Source organism: Ochlerotatus camptorhynchus, unplaced genomic scaffold (assembly GCF_037179485.1).
Source record: "Ochlerotatus camptorhynchus isolate MF236.1 unplaced genomic scaffold, CSIRO-AGI_Acam_v1.1 ptg000334l, whole genome shotgun sequence".
NCBI lineage: Eukaryota > Metazoa > Arthropoda > Insecta > Diptera > Culicidae > Ochlerotatus > Ochlerotatus camptorhynchus.
In genome coordinates, this window is record NW_027040822.1 from 1,505,439 (window position 1) to 1,517,987 (window position 12,549).

Here is a 12,549-nt window from a genome sequence, read left to right on the forward strand (position 1 = left end):
TCCCAAGGCGCCTTGTCAGACGAAGGATCAGGGCTGAACGTTAGCCACCTTGTCTTGGTATGCGCGCAATATCACCTCCTGCGCACTGATGCACTGTCAGTTGTAATCGGGCATTTGAGCGAGGTGGCGGTGGCGGTAGCTGTTGCTCTGAGCTGAGCTGAGCTGAGCAATTATTCATAGCGCGGGCGCTATTTGTACACTAAACAGGCCGCGATCGTACCTGGTAAAGAAGTGAATAATAAGAAAAGGAAAACACATCTAAAATATAAGATATAAATAACAAACGAAGCACGATCGAAAACAAAGGATGCCAAACTGGTGAAAATCACGGCCATCGTTGTTGGCCAGACGAAAACAACAGTGATCGTTTTTCTATTGTTGCCAAGGGAAAAACAAACATATTTTTGAATTTTGTGAAAAGGAATTCTAAATCTAGCTACCGGCTGCTGAGACTGTCTCAGGTAAACTCTATTCTAAGTTACGTATAATTCTTGAGATGAATCAACTGCTTCTTCGTTTGCTTTTCATTAAGGGTTGATTATCTTATAAAATGCAATTAAGAGGATTGTTTTAAAATCGTTAAAACCTTCATATAAGCTATCGCAATGATAGTCATCCCTCGGTGGTGGGTAGAGATACCACTTAACAGCTTGCAACCTTCGATAGACTTGTCGAACGAAATTTTTCATTCACGTTGGTGCTACAACTGGCAAACAGTGTCGAAATCGCAATCAAAACCGGCTGATTTTCTTGCCCCGTACATACACGCTAATGTTTTTAAATCAGTGAAACAGTAGGTGCCTTTTGTTTTAAGCGTATTGAATGAAGTTGTAAATTACTTTATTCTACCTTCTGCATGATCGTATGTAAATCAAATATAGGGTCGCCTGACTCCACTCGGTAAGGGTTTATTGCAAATGACCATAAAAATGCAGTTTCTCACAAAAAAAAAATCCCATTTCGTGTCAGTCTTTGTTGCCATCAATTGTCACCACATGGTGGCAAATCTTTGTTGCCCCCGAGTCGAGTAGAAAAAAAAACACGATTATCGAGAGCTGTCTCAACGTTGTGAGTGTGACCATTATAGCGACATCTCGTTCACTCTCGCTGAACGACTACTTTTAAACATTTGGCACCATTCTAGGAGTGCAATGAACTCAGACGACATCTCGTTTACGGCTGATTTGAAGGGGGGTGGTATTGATTTAATATGCAAAAAATGAATCCTTAATTTCTTCGTATTTCATAGATTCACCAGACAGAAGACAGCCCAGCTAACAGCATGGCTTCCTTATCTAGTTCCATTTTTACTGGTCCTGTCTGTGTAGACTTAAAGGTTATCACAAGCACTGCTCCTCACGGTATGAGATCGATAAGAATATGCTGCGTTTGCCATTTGCCCAAATAGGCCATGTTTAACCAGACTCGAAAACATCAAACAAAAATAAATCATCGATTGTAATCAACGTAGAGCTAGTCATCCCCTTCAATAAGCAGAATCTCCCATCTGTGAATTTGCTACCGAGGAGAACAGGCATCGCTGGTATGAATCAAATGGCACAAGTGCCTATTATGAATAAAACAATAAGGTCAGAGCGCTACTCCTACTACTGACAAACCGCATGAGATCTCTCTTTCCTCCCAACTTGCATTAATTGCATAGTAGGTACCTACATGTTATGCCGTTCAACGTGACAATGGCACGTGATTGATATATGAACATACGTATGAACTGCTACTTCTCTGCCTGCTGCTGGACTGGGCAGCTGTAGAATGCGGCAGTGGGCAGAGCAGATGCATGTATCTAAGTTGAGTGAGAACCAACAGAGCACAGATACACCAGACAAGTGCCGATTCATTGCGGAATGCAAAAGTCAATCAATCGCTGTGACTTGATTGACATTTGATGTTTCGATGGAACTGTGTGCGTGCAAAATGACTGGGGAGGGAGTCTCAAGTTGCTGAATAGAAAATAATTAGCAATAATATACAATTGCCGAACCTTCAATTATTTTTATTTTTCAAATATAGATGTTTAATTTGGATTTTAGAGCACTAAAATTGACCTGAAGCCAAGCAGGCAGAGCTTTTTTTTGCAAATTTATTGAAGAGAAATTGGATTCATTCAGAATGTAGTAAACAACTGAGCGTCCTTGGATTTGCACAGACGACGCCAGATCAAAGTGTGCGGTGCTTGTAAACGTTGTAAACGGATGCGAGTATTTTTTACCCTTGTCAGATTTCTAGCGTTTTGGCTTTCGGCGATTTGTCACACGGAAACAGTGCGCGCGTGTTGTTCAGCAGCATAAATGAGCTTAGTTGATTGCAAATATTATTTTAACGGACTTAAAGAAAACCAAGGATGAATTTAAAATGTCTGACAACTCTCAATTTTGTGTATAAATTGGATGAAGCAGTCGTGCTGCAACAAACTATCTGTGATTTTGCCGCGTGAATCGCCGTTGCAGTTAGAAGGAGACTCCCAGTCTACTTTATCACGATCAGGACATGAATGTTCTAAGCAGATCAGCATTGGATTGACGGTTGATGGGTTCAACACTTTGCAAAATATGCAGAGCTACACTTGTAAAATAGGAGATCTTGTAATCTCCGGAGATTGTATAGATCAGAGGTATCGCATATTATTTTTTTAACTAGTTCGTTTATTTGGAAGGCTCAATCGCGTTAGCTTTACGGAGCCGATAGTTCATTGTTCTTAATTTGTAACAAAATTCACTTAATTCTATGTCTAGTAGGAGTTGGGCCGAATGCTCGCGGCTTACTCGAGGTTAAAGAGGTACATTGTCGAAGGATAGGATCAGGGGAGGATCTTGGGGGTAAGGTTTCGTTGTCTCATCAGAGCGTTGTCGCCAGTATGAACGGTAGTGCGGTTCTAGTTTCGTCTGGAGCTCGACCGGCTATGGTGACCAGTGGGCGACAATGAGACTCATCGAGACGGGGGACAAGACAAACGAAAACTAATCAAGAAATACAAAAGACAAATGAATTAAATTCGTATACTGGACATTTGCAGAATGTCATAAATTGACTGCATATAGCAGAGATCGCGGGTACCCAACACGTCTCTTAAAGGGATATACGGTTGTCTTCCTTGGGCCTCGAGGGTATTTAAAAGTCGCTCTCTGGCGGCGTCATTATCCGTACATTGCCAAACTGCGTAATCGATGTCATCGTAACCGTTTCTACACCGACAGATGTTGTTGTCCACGAGGTTTATTCTATTGAGCATCTAGCGAGTAGTGGTTGGACATAAGTCTGCTCATCACGACTTATGTCCAAGCCTTTAAACCACGCTCTCGAACAGTGATGGAAAAGTTCGCAAAAAATTACTATCCAACACTGCTCTCGAAGAAACATTAGGAATAATTGAATGTAACCTCCGTCCAAGATTTCCATTGTCCCAATCGCACTCTGACGCACTACCCAACTAACATTTTCAGCTTTATAAACCAACTTTTCCAGCGTTGTGCTGAAAAGTAGCTGAAATGAAGCTGCAGATACAGCTACAAGCAGAAGCTAGCAAAATAGTTTTGGAGAGCGTTCCACAACCATTATTCAATTTGTCACCCGCACTGAATAACATCAGCCAATAAACACTAATATCACTTCTATACAAATATTAATCAACTTTCAACTTTTAGCTTCAAAACAAAGCTAATAAAGTGAATATATTTCTTATTTGATGGCTGCTACACAACCAATCACTCTTGCTGAATAACATAAACATCAAAAGTGCCCTTTCAACAACCTGTACTCAACTAATAAACTGTGTTAGCGCTACTTTGGAAGCTATGTTACAGTCAACTAGGTTTATTTTTAGACTTGTGCAGTTTTACAGTTCTTACTCTGCTTCTTTACAAAGCTGAATTAACTAGTCGATAAAAGTGATTCATATGCACTATTATAAAGCCGCTACTCAGCGATCTTGCTGTAGAAGGGCATGCAAATTTATTTACGTCAGTTCAAAGTGTTGGCGTAGTAAAGTTGATTGTATCAAGGTTGGCCAATGCGGTCATCTCGAGTTCGATTCCAGGTTCCGGTGCATTGTAAATAATTTGGTGGTGTTGCTTTATAACTAATTTCGATTAATTTGATTCTCGCAGTACAATTAACATGATAAATTCCTTAAAAAGGGTAAAAGCAATAATTTAACCTGACGTCAAGAGAAAGCTGTGTAGAGATTATTGGATAATCGAGTAAAGGTTGAGTAAGCGCCTTTCAAGTTCACATACAACTAAACAGCAGGATAACTGCTGTATAGACGCGTAAATAGATAGGCAATAAGAGCTTGTCCCAACCGTCCCAACAGCCATAAGTAGCTGACTAAGTTCGCTAAATTTGCTTGTATAGAGGTTGAGTAAAGGTTTCCTCATATCGTATAACATTTGAATACAGCTTGATGCTGTATAAATGAAGTGAGTAAAGCGTTTACATTGCGAAAATTGTTAGTTGGGTAAATGATAAAATTTATCGTGTGAAATTTGCCTGTCATAAAATTCGCCTTCCTGTGTGCCCACCTTTGCGAGAGAGTCTGCCTTCTCATTGCCTGGGATTGGGCAATGTGAGAGGACCCATACAATGATCTTTCGACCAGCACACTCATCTGCTCCCTTACCTTTGAAAGGAAAAAAGATTAGTGTCTACCTTGTTTCATCGGCCGAATAGCCTCGATCGAACTGAGACTATCCGAGAAGATGAAGTAAGGGCCCATGCATTAATTATGTCTCAAAATCTTAGACCTCCCTCGCCCCTAGAGCGTGGCATAATATATGCATCAACCCTAATGGTATATCCCATATTCGATCGCACTGAGATTTTTAATTTAGAGGGCGGTTGTTGTATTGTTGTATATACCACAGACAAACAAACATAACTCTCACCATCACATTCTTCGGTTTTAGTTCGGAATGTGCTTGTATTTGTCATGATGACGTCACTGAAGTGTTAAGCAAGCCACTTCATTCCGAACTTATCAGTGATGCCAGTTCTTTTTAAGGTCAATTTAGTAGATATCAGCTCTTGATAATGATAAGGGGACCAAGCCATCCCGGTGGACACAGTAATGACCCGATTTTCCCAGCCCCTTTTTTAAAAATCTTTTCTAATGTTCTACGAAGCCCATGCGCTTTGTCAGTGGTTTTATAGGACCAAAGTTTACCTTTAACACCCATCTTGAAGATGCATGAGAATGATTTGGAATTACGATTTTATGAAATTATTTAATGCGTGGAGGGGTTGACAAAATCTGGTCATCACTGTAGCACATACTAATCTGACAAATTCAGAAAAAAGTTGCTGAATATTACACCCAAACAGTCGATTGGTCATTCCGCTTGTTGTGTAATATTACGCTGTACGATATACACAGAATTTATGAACAAATCATTTTAATGAGTGTAATATTTTATACACTTTTTGTAACTGGTGTTTAATACATCATGAATAGCATTGATTGATACATATTGTTTTCTTTGTACACATTAAAGTGATGAGCGGTGGTAGAAAGGGCACTCATAACTGATGCATTACCACGATTAAAAACTTGTTTTCAGCCAAAAAAAAAAACCCTTCACAATCAAACCAAATCCCTAAAAAAGACTGAGCTTCTGTGAATTTCTAAGAGTTATGTCTGTTTGTCTGTGGTTATACCTTCCGTTTTCCCAAGATCTTATATATTTTCTATCATTAGATGGATACTAATATTCCTGATGATTTTAAAAACTTTCCTACATCAACAATTCTCGAAAAAGTACTGTAAAAAAGATTTGTAGAACTAGCTACAGCCTAAAATTTTGCTTGAAATAATTGCAATAATAATAGAGTAATTAATAAATAATGATAAAAAATCAAACAGCAATTAGCTTGCCATCAATTCGACAAGGTTTAATCCAGTATTCTCGGAATAAAGCACCAGACCCAATTCCATATGAAGCATGAAAAAGGAATACTAGTGTCTTTCCCAACAAGACATCAAAAATCTGTTTGACATTTTCGAAGATATTTTAATACCCCGTTCACATTACAGCCTATATTACGTAATATAGGTTGTCTTGCCATGAGGATTTCCAGTGAAAACTAGATGTATGAGTGCTCATTGCAAGACAGCATATATCACGTGATATACGCTGTAATGTGAACGAGGTATAAAAATAGTGAAAATGTGTTTTTGGTTTGGGGCTCTATCTCTTCGAGCTACTTTTTTATCATGAATAAAACGTGAAAGAAAGGATTGAAGTAGGCCACACTGCAAAAATGACATGATTGTGTTTTGCTGCGTCGATTTCCTGTGATAAATTTCAATACATTTAGTAATGAGAACCGGGTTTATTATAGTTTTGACATAGTTTATTATGAGATGGTGATCGTCAATGTCAATCAAGTATTGCATCACTGGCTGATTGAAAGTTTCAGTACCACCTACACTATCAATGATATATCAGCATAGATAATATATGAAGGTGGGGCTTATCGTAAGTGAAAATAGTTTCGGAACGCATTTTTGCGTTCTAGAAATCGACTATTCATAAAGTCATTGCCACTGAAACATGAAAATGGCGGTTACCTACCCATCGTGGAAACCAACATCAAAATCATCAAATCTGTTAGGCCAACTGTGGTCTAGTGAATAGCATTGATTTAGATATTACTAATTTCTAGATATCCTTTCAAATTGAATTCCACCGATCTTCCTAGTATAATTTCGTGAAATTTGACCATTCGGATTGCCACAATTCTATGTACACATGAGAATACAATCAAATTCAATAACAGATCGGATGTTCAATCGGCAATCCCGACCCATTCAATAAACTGCAACAAACAAACGACGACTTGTTATTCCCTACAAATCGCAAGGCAGCGCTCCGGCAATGCAGTAGCGATAATTTCCACGCCGATATTCAGTAGTCCCGAACAATTAGAATACCCGCGATGAAAATAAATAGAATAGACACACGATTCCTAGCACGTACATCAAATAACTTATCCCGATAAATTCTCTTCTATTACAGATCAATCAAGCTTAATTAACAGCACAACTGCAGCATCGTCTGTATCGCTCTCCACAAGAATAATATAGGGCTGTCACACAGTGACGATGAGGACTGGCACACGCGAACTAATAGTAACGGATTGCAGAAGTACAGACAAGGAGAGCAGAAGTTTCTAAGTTGACCCAGGTGGTTTAAAACACCAGAAGATATATTTCTGCGCCACGGTAGTGAGCGGTTTTAAGTTCCTAAGTTCAACCGGTTGGGTGTTGTGAATTTTGAGCAAATCAGATAAGCTGATGTGATTAATACAGCTTAATTTACTGGCTATGGTTACGCATGAAGTGTGAATGCATGTGATGTAAAGTAAACAAAAAATTAGAAGCAACAGTAATACGCAAATAAGTGATAAGTGGGTGTCGCCAGTCGAGAACTTGTGGAATGGAAGGGTGTCGGTTTGAAGATGTTCAATCGTCAAGTGAATTTTGTTCGTACCGGGAACCGGCCCGGTTGCAGTCACAGCTGTTCTGTTCGGGTGATTTGCAGCACCAAGGGGACGACGGGAACAATCAAAATGCCATACAGTTTGCCATAACCGCTAGCAGCATGATGCAGCAGAACGAAACGGTGTTCAGTCACTGTATCGCTGCGGCAGCGGGGACCTCCACCGAAAGTGGCACCGAGGTTGACCAGCTCATCATGAAGAATGCCGATTGTGAGATGAATATGACCGCCAAACCGGATGGATTCGCAGTCATGGTGGAGTAAGTATGGATTTTTGTTGTTGTTAGTTTGTAGCTTGTTTGTGCTTTGTTTGGTAAATCAGTGATTTTAAAGTTGCTTCCCAATTATTGCAAACCACCCAATTGTTGTATTTACACCTCGTCGCATTTGAGCAGTTCCACGCCAAATGAGGAATCGGACAAACTCGACCTTTTCCGATTTGCATGAAACTTTACATAATTGTTTGTTATGGACTATCATTCACATTTTGCAAAAATTCGGCCATTTTGGATGTTCTAATTTTTTTCAAAATTCGAAATTCTGGGTCTATTTTGTTGCAGATACTGAAATTTTGAGAAGCTTAAAGATTTGCAGGCTTTATGATATATTGTTTGCCCCGTGCATTTTGAAACCTGGCTAAGCTTTTTTCATACTATAAAGCAATTTACGAGACGTTTCTGATTCAACTCATGAATGAACTTTGACAGGATGCAGTACTCTACGGCTGTGAGAAGCAACATCAAATTATTTCAAGCAACCCGGCTCCTGGCATTTCGTAAAATAGTATATACGTTTAAACTTTTCTAAACCAACGTACGAATCATGAAAAAGTTAAATTAAAAAAAAATCTTCTAATTTTGTCGAACCTTTTAACGGAATCTTTTCGTGGAGAGCTTTTTGAGTGTGTTGATTTATTTCCATTTGATTCCGTTATAATTGCTTATCTTTTAACAGATACGCATTTTTCGTCTACTACTTGCAGACTTCATTAGTGCCAAGTACTCAACACCACCTGTTGAAATTTTTAAATTACTTATACTCGGTTAAGTTTTTATAGTAATTTTGAACAAAAAAAAACAAGAAAGTGTTAAAAACTCAAATTACAAAACATGTATTATTTAGAAAAAGCTTAACCTTTGGATTAAAAACCAAAATATTGAACATAGATTTTCTTTTTTTTTTAAACTATGTATTTAAACTTAACACTTTTTTGGATTATATTATCAAAGCTACTAAAACAAAGTACCGTGAATATTTGTCCAAGAATAAATTAATTGTTCTCTATATTTTTGTCCTAGATGTCATTTCGATTAGAAGCGGCGTTTTCCAGCTACAATGTATTGAAAAATGACTTAAATACCATTTAAAAAAAAGCAAGATTCAAAATGAACGAATTTTAGCCAAAATGTGAATGATTGCTTACAGCAAACAATTATGCAAAATTTATATCAAATCGAAGAAGGTCGAACCAAATTTTTTTTTTTTTATTTGCTATAGATATGTCAACAAACAATATTAGCACCAACGTTACGAATCTTCATATTCCACACATTCACACATGGCCGTTGAATCTGCTTGATTATAAGGAAAACCGAGCAAAATTTTACTCAGTCTATGAGTATAATCATTAGGGTGGCTCAAAAATCGATTTTGTTCCACCAAGCTCAATCTATTCCAAATCAGGTTATGAGAATTCCCTCAAAATTTTAAGTTCATTTGGATGCGAACTCATACTGCACTGGCCGTTTGAAGTTTAAATGAGAATTTCCTCGATAAAAAAGTGAACTTTTCTCAACGTTCTAGCCCTTATTTAGCTGTGGTGATCTACGGATCATCAGGACCCAAAATTAAATCGATTGAGCTTGGTGGAGCAAAACCGATATTGTTGTAAAATAGGCTACGATTTTCCTTATATTCGAGCAGATTTTTGAGGGTACTCCACGAAAATTGATTCAGTCTATAAGTGCCCTACGTTTTTGCGAATTTGAGTCAACGGAACTCAAATATCAGTCGGATTCAACGGCCGTGCAGTAGCGAAAACAAATCTAGATAGAGCTGGAATTAGGGCACGATGAATTCACCTAACCATCGGATAAGGGAAGTCTTTCCCTACCCGTTGAGGATGTTGGTTTGCGTGGGCGAGCCTTGAATTTATAGATATCATCAGGAGAAGTCATTGTTTACAAAAGCTGTCAGGCCCTAATTCCAGCTCTATCTAGAAATATTCGCCTGTAATACAAGTCTAAAAGCACGTGGAAAACACGAATTCATATTGAGTGAAAACCCAACTGTTCGAGGGCAGAAGCTAGTACGCGCTCGCTCTCTGAAGTAACTCCTTCACAAGTAACTGTATACCTCAGAATTGTCATGAAATGTTTATCAAAGTTTTCCAGGAATTCATGAAAATTCTGTTAGAATTTACCTCAACTTTCCTGCATTATAATAAAATTTAAAAAAAAGTCGAGTAAGTGTCAAATTTCTAAAATTGTGTCTAGAGTACGGCAGTATGAAATCTAGGAGCAAGGCTATGATCTTGAAAATTGTTCCTTTTTTTTTTGCTTGATTTGTTTTCCGTCGATCTTGTTTTCCGTGTTGAGCACCAATGCTACCGACGCCAGGGCAGGCAGCTCCAACACCTGGACCCTACCTAACGACCCATCAACTCATGAACCAAAGACCAACGGCTTTCCTTCCCTTCCGAAGGAAGGCGTGATGAGAGATGTTCACCCCTATTCTGTATTTCGTTTCGAACGAAATACTCATACAAAAAAATATTTTTTTGTATGAGAATTTCGTTCGAAACGAAATACAGAATAGGGGGGGTTATGTTTTTAGGCTGAATCTCCGAAAGGAAATTCAGTTAACCCCCGCCCTATCCCTGCCTGTGTAGACAGTCTTTCATGCTTTTTTTTTATTTATATTTTGCCGATCTCACTCATGATCCTGAGCATAAGCATGATTGACCACCCATGGTTGCTACTCCGTTGCCAGATCAGCTATACTTACACAGAGAACCAGCAGATGATGCTTGGGACTAACATACATTCTTAATGTGTAAAAACGAATAATCTCAAACTTTGTAACAGGCAATTGCTGCGCCGGCCTCGTCCAAAAACATTAGGGAATGGGCTGGAATGTGTTGACGTGATACTCGTTTTGTTGGAAACCGAGAAATCCTCAGCACGAGAAATCACTGGAATATCGGGGCGTGTCGAGTTTGCAGCAGGCAAACGGTACGCTGAATTAAACTGATGGGTTCAATTTAAGGAACCATCGAATCTAGAAAGTTCAAGGGTCTTAGATTAAACACATGATCAGTAAGCAAAAACGGTCGCTCTAAGACCATTGAACCCCTGATATCACATCAAACCAGTTATGATCGAGATGTTGTAGTAACCAGTCAAACTCGTCACCGACGACGACAAGTTTCACAAAACACACGATGAGCAAGCAATGTGACTATAACATTTCTGGTCTGGGTTTATCCCACGATTTTCTGCTCAGTAAGCAAAAACGGTTGTCTAAGACAGCCAAGCCCGTAACATCACAACACACAACTTATGCTCAAGTTAATGTTATAACCATTCAAATTCGACGACGGCAACTGACGAACAAACAATAACGTGAGCATGAGCACTGATGACCGACTTCGGTAAACGAGTACCTTCAAGATCATCCGACAGGAGATTGTTAGTTCGATTTCCTTTTTTACGAGAAATCAAGTATACTTCTGTATCTCCACGGTTGTCACACGAAGGGCGATTTTGTTAAGGGGAGTGTTTCCGTACTTGCTATTTGCTTTTGCTGTTAGTTATTGTAAGAAAATCATATGCTATAGTAAGTACGGAAAAATACTTATGCTTTTTGCTGTATAGAATCTTACAGAAAAGCAAGTACGGGAACAAGCAATAAGTGATGGAATGAACCTGTTGAATGTTGATTGAAATTGCTACTCAGTGTATACATGAGACATGTCTTACAAACTATGACTAATCTAAATAGATGTATCGAGTAGAAAACATCAAAGTTCTCATTCATTTCACCGTGCACAAATCAAAAATACGCTTGATCCGATACTTGAGTTCAAAAGCAACACAAAGCTTATAAAATCGCAAAATATAAATATTTACAACCATTGTTCTAAAACACAAAAGAAGCACTCCGTATGACGAAGAGAATCCAATGGAATTTTATTGCGTTTGAATGGAATTGAACCCCGTATGACGAATTTGGAACCAAGATGCGGTGTTATATTTTTAACATAATATAAGCCACAGCGGCGCCGGTGGTGGTTGATTATCACTCCAGAAAAGTAAAGCCGTTGGTCCCCGGTTCATGAGTTCGATAGGTAGAGTCCAGGTGTAGGAGCCGCCTCCATGGCGTTGGTAGCATTGGTGCTCAGCACGGAAAACAAGATCGACGGAAAACAAATCAAGGAAAAAAAAATAATAATATGAGCCATTGTCAAATTCAATGGTACATATGGAAAGGGAAAATAATTTAGAAGTAATCTATAGTAGAAACACAGACAAACAGACATAATACTCATAAGTTGTTCATCGAGCAATCATTTAACGGTCAACTTGAAAGTATCTCAGTTGGTAGTACTGTCACCTGTGGCGCGGATAGTAAATTCCCTTGCGTTTGACGTTTTCACACTACCGCCATCTGTTCAGCGTACTACCCACCCCAGTGTACTCAACAGATGGCGGTAATGTTTTAGTGACGATGTTTTACAATGAGAAATATTCAATGTGTTATTGCTGTTTATCTGTGGTAGAAACCATAAAACCAACGGAAAAATGTGACCTGATTTAAGGCTAAATACCCAGACAACCAGAAGTCGTATAACAATGTGCAGACAGTATCGTAAATTGCTACAGTTTAAGTCAAAATCGCATATAAGAATGGCATGCATCGCATTATGTTTAAGTTAAATCGTATAGAATCCAAATTTCCGACCTATATGCGATGATTCATTTTTCAGTCGTACGGTATCACAAATCAAATCGGATTACATCGTAAGTCTTTTCAA

General features: G+C 38.7%; 1 protein-coding gene across 2 annotated transcripts in view; it reads left to right on the plus strand.

Moving 5' to 3' along the window:
- The window catches only part of LOC135708751 (uncharacterized), a 42,093-nt gene that overhangs the window by 15,762 nt on the left and 13,782 nt on the right, over positions 1-12,549 (plus strand). Inside the window, exons 1-2 of one of the 2 annotated variants that reach the window (XM_065230887.1) lie at positions 102-461; positions 7,032-7,774. In XM_065230887.1, the coding sequence (XP_065086959.1) occupies positions 7,452-7,774 (323 nt within the window). In that variant the 5' untranslated portion in view covers positions 102-461; positions 7,032-7,451. Of the gene's footprint in view, positions 1-101; positions 462-7,031; positions 7,775-12,549 lie in introns of those variants that run through there. The other variant, XM_065230886.1, reaches the window with a different exon arrangement.